This window comes from Giraffa tippelskirchi, chromosome 12 (assembly GCF_054371585.1).
Source record: "Giraffa tippelskirchi isolate mGirTip1 chromosome 12, T2T-mGirTip1v1.2.pri, whole genome shotgun sequence".
In the NCBI taxonomy this organism is placed as follows: Eukaryota; Metazoa; Chordata; class Mammalia; order Artiodactyla; family Giraffidae; genus Giraffa; species Giraffa tippelskirchi.
In genome coordinates this window covers 88,178,127-88,194,720 of record NC_137286.1, presented here as the reverse complement: position 1 = coordinate 88,194,720, position 16,594 = coordinate 88,178,127, and the positions used below count along the sequence as shown (strand labels likewise).

The 16,594-nt window shown below is 40.9% G+C and overlaps 1 protein-coding gene across 3 annotated transcripts in view; it reads right to left on the bottom strand.

The window, feature by feature from the left end:
* The window catches only part of LRCH1 (leucine rich repeats and calponin homology domain containing 1), a 213,126-nt gene that overhangs the window by 65,373 nt on the left and 131,159 nt on the right, over positions 1-16,594 (bottom strand). For all 3 annotated transcript variants that reach the window (XM_081547413.1, XM_081547409.1, XM_081547412.1), the window contains exon 4: positions 4,135-4,240. In XM_081547413.1, the coding sequence (XP_081403539.1) occupies positions 4,135-4,240 (106 nt within the window). The remainder of the gene's footprint in view (positions 1-4,134; positions 4,241-16,594) is intronic.

The window sequence follows — 16,594 nt, the reverse complement described above, 5'->3', positions numbered from 1 at the left end:
AGAAAAGAATCATGAGACTGAAACGCTAGGACAGTGGAATAGGATCATTGCTTAGCAGCTCCCAAATTCAGGTCCATGATAGGCAGGCAGTTGTATAAGAGAAACCCAGGGTGTGTATGTTTTTTTTATTGGAATATAGTTGATTTACAGCGTTGTATTAGTTTCAGGTGTACAGCAAAGTGATTCAGTTATACATACGTATGTATGTATATGTAAGACCCTAATGCTGGGAAAGATTGAAGGCAAAAGGAGAAGGAGGCAGCAGAGGATCAGACTGGTTAGATAGCATCGCGGACTCAACGGACATGAATCTGAGCAAACTCTGGGAGATGGTGGAGGACAGTGGAGGCTGACGAGCTGCAGTCCCTGGGCTTATAGAGTCAGACACGACTTAGTGACTCAACGACTACTATATATATATATATATATATACATTTTCTCAGACTCTTTTCCCTTATTATTTCCCTTATTATTACAAGATATTGAATATAGTTCCCTGTGCTATAGAGCAGGGCTTTGTTGTTTATCTACTTTATACATAGTAGTGTGTCGGGGGAGCCTGGTGGGCTGCCGTCTATGGGGTCGCACAGAGTCGGACACGACTGACGCGACTTAGCAGCAGCAGCAGCAGCAGCAGTGTGTATCTGCTAGTACCAAACTCCTGATTAATCCCTCCCCCGTTCCCCTCTAGTAACCGTAGGTTTCTTTTTATGTCTGTGAGTTTATTTCCGTTCTGTAAATAAATTCATTTGTATCTTTTTTTTAGATTTCACATATAAGTGATATCATAAGATATTTGTATTTCCCTGTCTGACTTCACTAATCTCTAGGTTCATCCATGGTGCTGCAAATGACATTATTTCATTCATATTTATGGCTGAGTAATATTCCATTGTATATATGCACCGCATCTTCTTTATCCATTCATCTGTTGATGGACAGTTAGATTACTTCCATGTCTTGACTATAGTAAATAGTGCTGCTGTGAACATTAGGGTGCATTATCTTTTCTAATCAGAATTTTTGAATTCTAATTCAAGCTGGATGTGTATTTTTTCAAACTGCTCCCAAAGAATTCTCTGCTCAAACCCATCTCTCCTACCAATAGCAGGATAAGTGATTTTCCCCAGGCCTCACTTGTCCCGGTTGCGTTGATGAAGCGCTTGGACAGCAGTAGGAGGTAGAGAGGAGGTGAGCCCTGGGACTGCACGGAATCAAGAAACTTAAGGAAGAGCTCTTTCCACTCCATAGTCTGTGTCTAAAAACAGAGCTGAGAATTAGCGGGACTATATATAAAAAGAATATCTCTTTGCTGTAACTTCCAGTAATACGAATCTATCTCTCCAATGGTTGACTTGATTCTCGCCAAGTTAGGATGGCAAATCAGGACAAAGTTTAACTGGACTCTGGCTCTTCAACAAATTGCCACTTAAAATGAAGACTTTAAAGCAAGACTAGAGAATCTAATCTCATGGAAGACATAGCAGAAGGGGAAAGAAGGTAACTTAAAGGCAAAGATGGTTTTTATAATGACCATTCCTTTTAGTGCCTGTTGGGGACACAATTACCATCTTAGTTTAGGAACGCTAGAACCCGACAGTTTCACAACAAGGAAATGGAAGAGAAAATGGTAACTCGGCTCAGAAAAGGTCAAAAGAATAAGAAAGGGGGGGGGGGATTAAAAAACAACAAAGAACAACAAGGAATCCCACTCCTCTCTCTCCATTGCAAAGAGGATCAATGAATGGCTGCCTTAATACTCTGTCTGTTCTGGTCACAGAAAGAACAAAGTAAGTCTCCCTGTTGCATTAGTAAAAACACCATAAAACTGATCTGGGCAATAAGGCCACAAACTTTTCCCCTCCTCCTCAGATTGAAAGTATATGAGGAGGGATATTAAAGAGGAAAAGTAAATGAGTAAATACTAAAAGGCTCTAAATTCACTGCCTCAGAGCATTATCAATGCTCTTTTGTTAACAGAGTTCTCCAGCGTGAAGCAAAAAGAAACTTGATATTCAGGAAATTATTTTTTAAAAAAAGATTTTCCAGTAAACTAAAGTTTTAGCTCTTAGTGTTTATTAAAATATGGAACCTGAGAAAACAGAATTATGGAAAGCATAGGAATTTGTAACCGATCTTTTTAGAAGGAATGCTTTTAAGTTAAGAGGGCAAGGAATGGAGACAGAAACAAATCTCTTGCTTTTACAGATGCACTTTCTTCCCTCATGTTTCTATTACAGAAAACTGTTAAACGATTAAATTTTTCTTTTAAAAATAAGAGTTCAATAATTTGTGATGATTTCTCAATAATTAACATAAGAGCTTAAGTTTAAATGAAAGTTTTCCTTAATGCTATGAAAGGTTATATGCTTATAGATTTGCTGTCTATATAATAAGAGTTTTTCCTTTGTACTTGCTCAAACCAAGAAAACAATTTCATCCATTCAAAACTAGAACTGCACAATGACAAAATGAAAAATCACTGTTTTTATGCCAAGTCATCTCAAGTAATAAAGTGATAAATCTTTATGATTAGTTTCTAATTTTCCTTCTTTAAAATACCAGTCAGGATGATAAAGGTGAAGATGGACGATAACACTTAAAACTGCCATCTGTAAAGCAGATGACATTTTATAAAGTTCTTTCCCTTTCATGAGTTCCATTTTCTTGCTTTGAATAACGAAGCATTTTAAGCCAAAGATCACGAAGCAGGAACAGAGTAATAAAAATCAGGCAGCTCTAAAATAGCTGGTGAGAGTCAGATTAACCAAATGCTGACTGTTTCCAAATATACATATTAGCTTTGAGGTATATTTGCAAATGTAAATTTGAAATTGGGCATGCCTAGTGTGCTCAAATGAAAATGACAGAAACCAGTGTCATCTTGGAAAACCAGAGTATGTTCTGGAGAAAGCATTCAATGTCACATTGTTCATCAACTCATCCCTGATTCAGGTCCAAAGGAGGATCCCAAAATGTGAAATTCAGATCCAGCACCACTTACAAGGCGGCTTATCAAAGTTCTTAATTGCCTAACACTTCTGAATAAATATATCTCTTTAATTTTTTATTTATTTTTATTTTATTGAAGTACAGTTGACTGACTTTTTTTTTCTATTGAGTATCTTTTTACTTGAACTTCAACACAACATCATATCAGAGGGCACGATATGGAAGCCCAGAGATGCAGAGAAGCATTTGCCCGAGTCTGGCTCCTAGGTGGGGCTATCTGCAAGGCTCCCAGTTCATGCTGTGTCTCTGGGGACCTGAGTCTCTACAGCCATCCCTGCTCCAGGCTTCAAGAAATTCTTCAAAACAACCACAGCTATGGGTCCAAATTCCACTTCAGCAGAGGCACACCCTCACCTGAAGCATGGATCCGAGACAGGAGGTGTTCCCTGGATCTGCAGGACCAAGCACAGCAACTAACTGTTGGCTGGACAGTTGAGAACATCACACCAACAGCAACGTCCACACCAACAGCAACTCGCATTGCCTCCTGATAGGAGCTGGATTATGTGCCCCCCAAACTCCTATGTTGGAACCGTGACCCCCAGTACCGCAGAATGTGGCTGTATCTGGAGGCAGGCAGGGCCTTTAAAGGGTAAGTGAGTTAATGGGGTTATTAGGGAAGGAGGGTCCTAACCCAGTATGATGGGGGTCCTCACAAGAAGAGGAGGTTAGGACACACACACAGCGGGAAGACGGCACGAAAACGCAGGGAGAAGTCAGCCCCTACAAGCCAAGGAGAGAGGCCTCTGAAGAAACAAAACTGACCCACACTATGATCTCAGACTTACAGCTTCCAAACTGCAGGAAAATATATTTCCATTGTTTAAGTCACTCGGTCCTTGGTACTTTGTTATGGAAGTCTGAGCAAACTCACACCACACACACACACACGCATGCACGCACACACACATGACTTTATACAGGGGAATGATTTTGCTACTAAAACCCTTGACTAAAATTACAATGTGAATATAACTTCTTTGTTATCTACACATAAAATTCAAATTATAATTAATATTAATAGGTATCCACAAACCTGACTGGATTTACCTTCACAAAGGTTATTAAAAAATAATAAAAGTCTTCTGTTTGATTCATTTTTCCATTTTTTTTTTTTTTTACCTTGTGGTAAAACTTTAAGGTAATTTCTTCTGACGTTCAGTTCTCGTAGGGATTTCAATTGCCCTATCTGCTGAGGCAGGGCTGTGATCTCGTTGCAGCTGACATCCTGCATCACAAACAAAAAGAGAAACAATAAACGCCTTCTGCTGGGAAATCAAGCAGATCAGGGGAATTGTCCTTAAGGAATTTAAATATTAGGATAACTATTCAGGTACATTTTTATATTGGTCTCCAGGTCCGAGGCCAAGTGAGGCTGAGCACAGAGAAAAAGAAGAAAGTTACAATGAGTTAAAAGCATCCTCTGGGGAGAGAAAAAGTGAAAAGAGGCCTATCAGTAGCCTTTTGTAGCTACTCCCGGGCTGCTGCATTCACATGCTTCAGTCTTACTTAATTCTCACAACAAGTCCATGGGACAATATTACTGGCCCAATATGCACAGATCAGAAAAATGAGGCCCAGGAAAGTTCTGTCAATTGTCCAAGGCTTGGAGAGTAAACACTCAGAACCAATTCCCAACCCACTGTTCAGCCACTACCCTACCTCACCAGATGCTCAAATTTTACAGTGTATAACTATGTATATTAATGCAGTGCTTAGATACATTATTTATTTCAAATGTAGTTCTTATCAGAAGGCTGAAAACTTTGGGCTGGAACATGTTTATAAACATTTACAAGCAAGACTGTGGAGGATGGAGACTGTGTCTTCTCTGCCTTGGAAAAAATAATACTCCATTTGTAATCAACAAAGGTCCATCTAGTCAAAGCTATGGTTTTTCCAGTAGTCATGCATGGATGGGAGAGTTGGACTATAAAGAAAGCTGAGCGCTGAAGAATTGACACTTCTGAACTGTGGTGTTGGAGAAGACTCTTGAGAGTCCCTCAGACTGCAAGATCAAACCAGTCAATCCTAAAGGAAATCAGTCTTGAATATTCATTAGAAGGACTGGTGCTGAAGCTGAAACTCCAATCCTTCGGCCACCTGATGCAAAGAACCAACTCACTGGAAAAAACCCTGATGCTGGGAAAGACTGAAGGTGCGAGGAGACGGGGAAGACAGAGGATGAGATGGTTGGATGGCATCACCGACTCAATGGACATGAGTTTCAGTAGGCTCCAGGAGCTGGTGACGGACAGGGAAGCCTGGCGTGCTGCAGTCCATGGGGTTGCAAAGAGTCAGATACGACTGAGCAACTGAACTGAACTGAATCATTGATTAGAACCACCTCGACACATGCAAAATGGTGGCCATGACATCTTTAATCTTCTATCATATTATCATCCCTAATCCCACTCTTCCTCTTGTCCCTGGTAGCTCTGCCTTGCTCTCCACCTCCCTCGCCCCAGCTACCCTCTTAGTCCAGCCCAGCAGTATCTCTCAGCCAGATACTATAATGGTCTCCTGGTTGTCTGCAAGCATCAAGCTCCTCCTTGGATCCATCTTTCACCCAGTGAAGATTTACAGAGTGTGAACTTCACTGTGTCATCCTCCAGCTCAAACATCTGCAGCAGCTCCTTAGAAACTCGAGGATAAAGTACCAAACTCAAAACCACTCAATTGTTTGCCTCCTTCTGCAAGCCCATGAGCTCCTAGATGGAAGAGATTATTTCTTAGCCACTATGATCTCCTGGTACCAAGCAGAATGCCAGGTAGAAAGTACAAGATCAATAAGTATTGGATAAAACATCTTAAGTTGCTTTATGTTGATGCTCCATGATGCTGCAGTTTATTCTGTCTCTGGCTGGGAGCCCAGGAGGCCCCAATATACACAGCAAATTTCTTGCAGGTCCTGCTTGGTGTCACAGAACCATAGGTATATTTGGACTACAAATGATCCCAATGAAATCAAGTCCGTAAACATCCCACACCACTGCTGAATCTACAAAAAAACTCCCTCTTCACTCCTTTTAGAAGGAACAAAGCCTCGTTTCATAATCACTTATATGAGAGGAACTCATTGAGCAATTCCCTGAAACCTCCAGGCTCTGTGTAAGAGCAGGGCTGCACAGAACACAGTGGATCGCTGTCCTCTGATCCCATCTCATTTCAATATCCTCAGGTGATCTGCCGATCTGTCATGGTCATGAAGGTGTTAAATGGATATCACTTGATGAAAGGGAGTAACATCACTCCTACTGAAGGCATTTAAGCTGTGATCTATGAAATCTGGGCACACACACTGGAATCAGTCCACCATGCTGTTCCACACTCAGTGGTCTGACTTGGGGTGGAGGTGGGGGGCTGGCATGTGACAGGTTAAGAACACTAGATGTTCGATGACATCACCCCCGAGCTGGCTGTTGCTGCATTGCTTCTGGCCCAAAAAAGTCACACCAAATTTTATGAAAGGCTTCCCTAATGTTTAAAAAAAAACACAAAAAACCCACAAGCACATCTGCAGAGACATAAAAGTCTAAGGAAGTAATTACATAATTAGGAGGTCCAGAGATTGGCTCAGTCACTCTTACCCCTTCACTGAGTCAGTAAATTATTCTGCCTTTCTGAATATACTTCCATGTATGAGACGTGAAAAGTGAAATGCCATCTTTTCCCAATTACTACAGCATCTCATTAGCCATAGAAGTCAATAACCAAACCGTGCAATGAAAGTTTTGTCTTTCTTTGCTTCAACCAAGTTACAAATTCGCAAGAAGTACCATTTTAAAATCTAACAGCCCTCACACAAATGGTACACAGGTGAGCCCTAGAAATATATTAAGTTAAATTATTTTATTGGACTCAGGATCAGGCAGTCAGATTGTTCGTGGCTGACAGGAAGGTAAGGTCATGGAGGAAGAATCAGTGAGATTATTTTCTACCTTTAAGGAAAATTTATGATGACATCGGAAACGTTTTTATAAGTCTGTGAATGACAGCATGAGAAAGATACTTTTGCAGAATATGGGAACTGCAGATTTTTCAGTGTGAAACTGATGATTTTGAGAAGTTTCAAACACATAATTTTTTAAAAATCTTTCCCTTAAAACAAGAGAGGCGGGAAGGGCAAGCCAAGAGAAAACAGATATATTTAGGCAGCATTATGAAATACTCTGAGATAAAATGCATTTTTATTCTGTTTTTTTTCTGTATACTATATTCACCTTGCACGTTGTTGATTACCGCTGGTTAAGTCATGAAATTAGAGTCTGCTGTTTCCCTAAGCTTCCCTAAATACAGGTAATTTTTCCAACATGTATTTCTAAATGGCTTTATCAAAGAAAGTAGACTCCCCTCAGCTATATTTAAATACTTACTTGCCAGCAGGGAAAATGCTTTCTTAATTTTTTTTTTTAAAGAACTTCACATAATATTAACAACAAGCTTTTCCTTCTAACTTACAAGACAGGACATCTGTAGACCATTAGAAACACAAAGTCCAATTGTCCATTCACATTTTGAAGGGTATATGGTGAAGGTTAAATTATTTTAATAACACTCCGCACTGCCATCAGTTACTTCCTGTTCTGCCAAAATAATGAGGGGAAAGCGAGATAAAGACTTTTCACTCTTGTATGATCAATACTGCAAAAACCGTGCTCTCTTCCTTCTCAGCTACTAAACCCTGCCAAGTTTTAAAGAGGTTATGAATTTTGTCACAAAAATAAAACCACATAGGTAATTACGTCTTAATTAGTTGGGGAATGAGGAGGAGGACAGACAGGAAAATAGTCTAGATGTTTTGGATAAGATACTTCAGGTTAGAAAGTGAAAAAGCAACATTCCTAGAATAGCTTGGTTCCTTAGAACATGTCTTTCCCCATTTGGTCTAAAAGAAAGTATGTTTTTTGTTTTTGTTTTTTCAGGGGGGACAGCTCATTTTAAAAAGATATGATTTAAAAAATAAACTTTAAAAATAAACATTAATGCCCCATATTGCTTCAATAGTGATAATTCATCAAGTTATGAGTTCCAGATCCAGTAGCTTCTTCAGATAATCAAATGAATCCCTTCTGAATTGTCTATTAGCCCTAAGCTAGGTCTTGCAGAATAATTATTGCAAGCTATAGAGAAACCAAATTACCATATATTTAGCATTATAATATTATAAATATAAAGGCCCAAAAGCAAAACTTTTAAGTGTGTCATAAATATTTACTAATTCTATTCTTTTTGAAACAGAAATTAATCTAATCATTATGCATTATATAATCACATAAACACTCAAACTTAAGTTTTACAGGTCAACTAATTTTCTCATTTAGATAAAAAAAAACAAAGAACTTCAGCAATGACTTAAAATAAATGTATTTTTTGTTGGTTTAATCAAAATGCTCCAAAGCAACCCAAAGAAAGACTTTAGAAGTTAAGATTCTCATTCATCACAACCCTTCTGGGCAATTACCAAAAAAGTATCTAGAAGGGTTAAATGCATGTTCAAGACTAATACATTTTAGCTGACTGACTGCTAGTTGCAAACTTACCTTCAGAATGCAAAAATGACAAGGATTTAAAATATTAGTGTAAGTTCAAGATTATTAAAGCAGGAAAGGTTCACTTTCAGAATATAACATTTTTAGAAAGACTAGACCTGTTTTTTCAAGTTGTAACTTCTTATGAAAGCCAATATAATCAAGTGTGTCAAGATGATTTTTGGTTAGAGAAGGTTTCCAGGGAGACCAGGCTACGCTGCAGAACTGCATGTGGTATTCTCATGAGCTATCTTCCCCTGACTCTTGGGTTTTCAAAATGTTAGTGTTGTTATACTACGGCTTAAGCCGTATTTCAAAATCTAGCTCTTTATTTAACAGAAGAAAATGCAAATATTCTAACAGGAAATACAAGCTATTAATATTACTGGCCTCCCATCATATGACCATGTCCTTTTGTGGAAATGTCTTTTGTGTGACTTCCACTGTGCAACTTGAGGTCAATATCTTAACCTCTCTGTTCCTATGTAAAAAGAAGAGATGAGATTATAGATCACTTTAATTTCCTTACAACATCAGGAAAATCCTTCTACCACATTAGAAATAATGAAGAAATTTGTTGAAAGACAGATACTTAACTGACTTAGGAGTAATGTCAATTTTGACTTCTTAGCAATCAAAAATCTAAAAGCCTGTAGTAAGAACTTTTTAAAACAAATTGTTATGTGCATTTAAATTCAAAATTTTTTCAAGCAACCTCTGGTATAATAAATTATTACCTCTCAACACTTACTGAGAGTCTCTTTCTAGTATAAAACTCTAGTTCACACCCTTCCACATACCCACAAACACATACCTCACCCCCCGGCTCTTCATAAGAAATGCAGAGGTAGAAGCAACAGAAGGGACCTTGAACAGGCCTTGGTTCTCCAATTCTCTCACAGAAACCAGAGAGGTTGGGAGGCATCTGCAGAGACTATGAAAGGACCTATGATTTGAGTAGACATGAATTCCTATCTCCATTACATCTACCTCAGAGACCATAATGCTACACATAAAAACAATAAAGAAAAGATTTTCCTTAGAAGCTGCTCAATACATCCTGTGTCTACTCTATCCTTGAATTCCAACTCTCCACACAGCCAGACATTTCACACACAAAAAAGAGGGAAATAAAAACAATAGTGTGTCTACTCAGGGCCAGAAAATGCACCTTCTAGTCAGTTATTCGGAGAAGGCAATGGCACCCCGCTCCAGTACTCTTGCCTGGAAAATCCCATGGATGGAGGAGCCTGGTAGGCTACAGTCCATGGGATTGCTAAGAGTTGGACACGACTGAGGGACTTTACTTTCACTTTTCCCTTTCATGCACTGGAGAAGGAAATGGCAACCCACTCCAGTATTCTTGCCTGGAGAACCCTAGGGACGGCAGAGCCTGTTGAGCTGCCGTGTATGGGGTCACACAGAGTCGAACACGACTGCAGCGACTTCGCAGTCAGTTATTACCTGAGTCAGACCCTGTGAGTTTTGGGTTGAAAAAGCGGGTTTCTAAAGCAGTGAAGCTAAGCCCTGGAAGATACAATTTTCACCCATAGCATGAGTTGAGAGGAGGCAGGATTGAGAAAAACCAAACAAGCGATGGACCATCTCTGGACCCCAGTGAGTCAGCACAATCAGAGAACCAGCAAGACCCAGACCTTTGACAAACGCCCCATGAAAGGCTCTCAAATCATTGTGTTCTTAGTGTACCCATCTTCTTCAGAGCCACTAATTATAACACGGCTTGCATAGTCATCAAGACAGTATGGTACTGGCACAAAGATAGAAATATAGATCAATGGAACAAAATAGAAAGCCCAGAGATAAATCCATGCACCTATGGACACCTTATCTTTGACAAAGGAGGCAAGAATACACAATGGAGAAAAGACAATCTCTTTAACAAGTGGTGCTGGGAAAACTGGTCAACCACTTGTAAAAGAATGAAACTAGAACACTTTCTAACACCATACACAAAAATAAACTCAAAATAGATTAAAGATCTAAACGTAAGACCAGAAACTATAAAACTCGTAGAGGAAAACATAGGCAAAACACTCTCCGACATAAATCACAGCAGGATCCTCCATGATCCACCTCCCAGAATATTGGAAATAAAAGCAAAAATAAACAAATGGGACCTAATTAAAATTAAAAGCTTTTGCACAACAAAGGAAACTATAAGCAAGGTGAAAAGATAGCTTTCAGAATGGGAGAAAATAATAGCAAATGAAGCAACAGACAAACAATTAATCTCAAAAATATACAAGCAACTCCTGCAGCTGAATTCCAGAAAAATAAACGACCCAATCAAAAAGTGGGCCAAAGAACTAAACAGACATTTCTCCAAAGAAGACATACAGATGGCTAACAAACACATGAAAAGATGCTCAACATCACTCATTATTAGAGAAATGCAAATCAAAACCACAATGAGGTACCATTTCACACCAGTCAGAATGGCTGCTATCCAAAAGTCTACAAGCAATAAACGCTGGAGAGGGTGTGGAGAAAAGGGAACCCTCTTACACTGTTGGTGGGAACGCAAACTAGTACAGCCACTATGGAGAATAGTGTGGAGATTCCTCAAAAAACTGGGAATAGAACTTCCATACAACCCAGAAATCCCACTGCTGGGCATACACACCGAGGAAACCAGAATTGAAAGAGACACGTGTACCCCAATGTTCATCGCAGCACTGTTTACAATAGCCAGGACATGGAAGCAACCTAGATGTCCATCAGCAGATGAATGGATAAGGAAGCTGTGGTACATATACACAATGGAATATTACTCAGCCATTAAAAAGAATACATTTGAATCAGTTCTATTGAGATGGATGAAACTGGAGCCCATTATACAGAGTGAAGTAAGCCAGAAAGAAAAACAACAATACAGTATACTAATGCATATATATGGAATTTGAAAGACGGTAACGATAACCCTATACGCGAGACAGAATAAGAGACACAGATGCATAGAACAGTCTTATGGACTCTGAGGGAGAAGGTGAGGGTGGGACGTTCTGAGAGAATAGCATTGAAATGTGAAACAGAACACCATTCCAGGTTCGATGCATGAGACAAATGGTCAGGGCTGGGGCAATGGGATGACCCAGAGGGATGGGATGGGGAGGGAGGTGGGAGGGGGGTTCAGGATGGGGAACACATGTAAACCCACGGCTGATTCATGTCAATGTATGGCAAAAACCACTACAATATTGTAAAGTAATTAGCCCCCAACTAAAATAAATAAATTTATTAAAAAAAAAAATTATAACACGGCTTCATACAGTATTTCTCACCAAACAGTTAACACACCTTATCCTTCAGGCATGATTTGACAAGTAAAAAAAAAAAACAAAAACACCACACAACAAAAGACAAGTTTGCAGGATCTTTAAGAATAAAATGAGGTTTAGTCAACTCAAGAGAAGTCTATTGACCCTTCTGCCTGGCTTGTGGGTCTTCAAGGAGGAAATTCTTACAGACACTGTCCATTTGTACCACACCCTGTTTTTGTAACATTCTCCCTGCTGCTCATGGACTGCCACAACTTTAATGGGAAAACCACTGCAAGTTGAAACAGGGAAGCTCCACAGAAAGAAGCCATGGCTTCTCTCCATGAGAGGTCTGTAATCCAGATGAGGGCCCGGTGAGCTCAGCTGCCGCTGCGCTGTGGAAAGGTTTCGGTTTTCACTCCAGCTTCACCACATCATAGCCCCGTGCCTTTGGGTGCCTTTGGGTAAGTAATTCTGAAACCCAAACTTGTCTGTGAAAGGTAGACAGGATACCCACCTTGCTGGGCGACTGTCAAGATCGGATGATAGACACATGTCATATACCCAGCGAAGTGTGTGGCATACAATGTAAGTGCTCAGTAAATGCCAGTGCCATGTACCTCTGTCCCTGATAGAAAGAACATGCAGATATAAAGACAACAAAGGAACACAGACAGCTACCGCTCAAGGAGACAAGCAGTACAGGAGTAATGCAGTGTCCAAGGAGGTCAAAAAGTCCTACATCATTCCCATCAGAAATGATGCTTTGAGGCACAAATTCAATAAAGTTAAGGCTCAGGCTCCCTAAATTTTCCAGCACCTGAAACAATGTGTTAATCCATCCTGGCCTCTCCTGTGGATTTAAGAAGAAAAAAAAAAATCTCAGAAGTACTTCTTAATGAAAAGTCTTCAGGGAAGGAGGAAAAATTGCTTATCCATATCTTTGCACAATCACTAAATGCCAATGCTTTGTGTTTTAAGATTCTTAGGTAACTGATAAATTCAGGAAGGTAAGATACTGTTTTCCAACTCCAACTCCTCTCGAAAATCAGAGAGGGCACCTCCTTTCTTACAGATGGCCACAATGCTATCATTTTTGTCTTTTAAGCCAATGATGACTCTTGGAAGAGAAGAGTTTACAACTCAGTTCACGATACTCTTTGAGTCTAACATGAACATTTTCAAAATATTTCTTCCAAAATAGTTAAACAATGCTCAGAGCCTAATAATAAACTGTGAGATTTTTATCAGCACTTAGGTGGCTTCACGTAGCCTGAAAGCTTGGGGAGCTCCCAATTTTTTTTTTTTTTTGCAAGTTGGTTACTATGTTACTACAAAACAAGAGCCTCCCATGCAATTCCAGAATTATTTCAGGCTCCCCAGGGAATTTTTTTTCCAACTGGTAGCTAAAAATCCTCTGACGTGGTTACCTGTAGTATCAGTACTATTTTAAGCAAAAAGATATGAAAGATAAATAAGAACGGATGGAAACCAGTCATTTTTAGTCTGTGACCTTAAGCAAGGTCAGTCACCCTTTGTGGTTAAATAATGGCAACTTACTAAATATTCATCAACTTTGCAAATAAATGCTTTTTGCAGAGATCATGCTTGCTCATAGAGCAGAAAGAACACAGAATACAGAGTTGCCCATGTAGGGTGACCACGACAGGGTTGCCCATGAAGGGTGACCAGGAGCCCACGTGGCTACTGGGCAAGAGAAGTGTGGCCAGTTCAACCCGTGATGTGCTGCCAGTAGAAAATACATGTTGACCTTAAAAACTTAGGATGAAAGAAAGGCTGTAAAATATCTCATCCATTTTATATTGTAGAGATGTCAAAACAATATTTTGGCTATCTAAGGTTAACTAAAATATGCTGTAAAGATGACTTTCACTTGCTTCTGTTCTCTTAATGTGGCTACCAGTACATTTAAAATGACATTTGCACAGGAACAAATATCCTATGATATCACTTATATGTGGAATCTAAAAAAAAAAAAAATGGTACAAGTGAACTTATTTACAAAACAGAAATAGAGTCACACATGTAAACAACAGTCTTACGATTACCAAGGGGGAAAGGGGAGGATGGATAAATTGGAAGACTGGGACTGATAGGTACACACTACTATATACGAAATAGATAACTAATAAGGACCTACTTTACAGAAAAGGGAACTCTACTCAGTACTCTGTAATGACCTATATAGGAAAAGAACCTTAAAAAGAGTGGAGATATATATTATAGCTGATTCACTTTGCCATACAGCGAAAATTAGTAAATCAAGTATATCCCAATAATTTTATTTTTTTAAGTCAAAAACAAAAAATAAAGTGACATTTGCTGCCTGCATAGTCTTTTCATGGGACCGTGCTGGGTGAGGGCATTTCTGCTTGGGTTGTAAGTTAGTTACGCCAGGGTGACCTTCCAGGCGTCGTTCACCATCTCTCTGCCTTGGATTTCTTCTTTTGCAAGATGCTGAACATTTGGACTAGATGTCTTTTAAAAAACCCCTATGGCTCTAACATTCCAGGCCTCAAGGGTTCCACAGTTTATTGCTAGTGGAGAAAAGACACAAGGAGGGGGTTGATGAAGGTGCTGGATCCAGGAAACAGAGCGGCCTAATCTGGAGTTGGGCTCTGGTCAGGGAGCAAAGAAAAGCCCAGAGCACCCCTTACAGCCAGCCAGGCAGCAGCTCATGTGCCCTGAGGCTGCAGATGGTGCTCTTCCATGTCTGCCGCATGCCAGGCCAGCAGCTGACAAGAGTATCCGAGGAAAGCCCTGCTCCGTGTGCGGCTGGCTCCAGGGCTCCACACGGGTGCCCCCTCTTAGTGGATGAGCAGACCGGTACCCTCATAGCTGAGGGGGGGCACGCTATCGGTGTAAGCCTAGGAGCAGCGGGACTGAAACACGTGCTGGCTGCCAAAGACTGACCTCACTGACGTGCCACCCATCCACTCCATGGGAGCCTGAGCAGTGGAAAAAACCCAACTCCTTATTCATACTGGATCGGCAAGACCTAATCCACATTCTAGTAAACTTAGATTTGGGTATTTATCAGACTCCTAAAAGAAGCATTTTCTTTTTTTTTAAAGGCATATAACTCTCAGTTCCATCCAAAGTGTTATTTGGTATACTTTTTGTTTTCTGGAATTGGTTAATATGGAAACTTCTGAATTAACTTGGGGTGTTCATTGGAAGGACTGATGTTGAAGCTGAAACTCGAATACCCTGGCCACCTCATGCGAAGAGTTGACTCACCGGAAAAGACCCTAATGCTGGGAAGGATTGGGGGCAGGAGGAGAAGGGGACGACAGAGGATGAGATGGTTGGATGGCATCACTGACTCGATGGACATGGGTTTGGGTAAACTCCGGGAGTTGGTGATGGACAGGGAGGCCTGGCGTGTTGCGATTCATGGGGTTGCAAAGAGGCGGACACGACTGAGCGACTGAACTGAACTGAAAGACAGAGTCGCCCCTCACTGGCACAGCACGTGGGAGTCTTCCCAATCTCTCCCAGGCCACCTTCTTGGCCCACTCTCCCCGACCTAGTGGTAGCCCTTAGCAATCATGTTTTGGGGATGTCAATCTTGTGTCAGAGGCTTCCCTGGTGGCTCAGTGGTAAAGAATCCTGCCAATGCAGGAGACGTGGGTTTGATCCCTGGGTCAGGAAGATCCCCTGGAGAAGAAAATGGCAATCCACTCCAGTATTTTCACCTGGATAATTGCATGAAAAGGAGCCGCAGGGCTACAGTCCATGGGGTCAGAGAGAGTCGGACACAACTTGGCGACTAAACAACAACATCTTGTGTCAAGCACTGGGATACAACAAGTAACACGCTGATCCTGTGCTGAAGCAGCTTTCCGGGTTTAGTGGGTACTGGCCTAGAGAACGCCAAGAGAGAAGACAAACGTGGTTCCATGAAGATTCAGTGCTATGTAGAGAGTGCTGGCCTGAGGAGCACCCCTCTCTGGCTTGGAGAATCTGAGAAGGATTTTTGGAGGAAGTGAAATCTAATTTGGCTAAAAATTGACCAAGCGAAGATGAGAAGGAAGAAACAGCCCTTGCAGAAAGAGTGATGTGCTCAAAAGTGCTCACCAGTCTGTCCCTTACATGGACTTATGTAAGGAGACTCTCCAAGGTCCCCTCCTGTACAAACCATTCTCAGCCCAGGACTGAATCAATCAGTCCCTACGCCAAGCACTTACTTCTTGTAATAGAGACTTTGTAGGAGGAGTGTATCCGCCCACACTAATACCTGTCTTCTTTCGGACTCGTCCCTCTAGGTGGTGGTCAAGCAGCCATGTCCGAGCAGCGTGGCCGAAGGCCCTGGGCATCGCTGACCGAGTCAGGAGAGGACATTGGGCCCAGATCTCGTCTCTCTCACTCAGAAACCAGGGCTGAAATGTGCTAGCAGGTCCTGCTAAATGCTTTAGCTGAAGGACTTTTAACCTTGGGATCTGTGGGCGAGGCAACCTCTCCACCGTACAGAGAAGTATGGAAAGCTGAGTAAGAAAACCAGTGGCTGCCGTGCTTCTCAACAACTGTCCAGGGTCTTACTCTGGTCACTCATAATCCCTGACCGCATGTTGTGGTACTAGTGATGTGATGACCCCCGTATGCTTACGACTCATCCCAGCTCTTGGTGTGAGCTTCAGATACTGCTATCACAGAAAAAGACACTCTTTGTAGAGCTCTATTGCCTTTATACTGCAATTACTCCCTTCTTTCCTAAAATCAAAGTGGATACGTACGTGACATGGGTGCTGT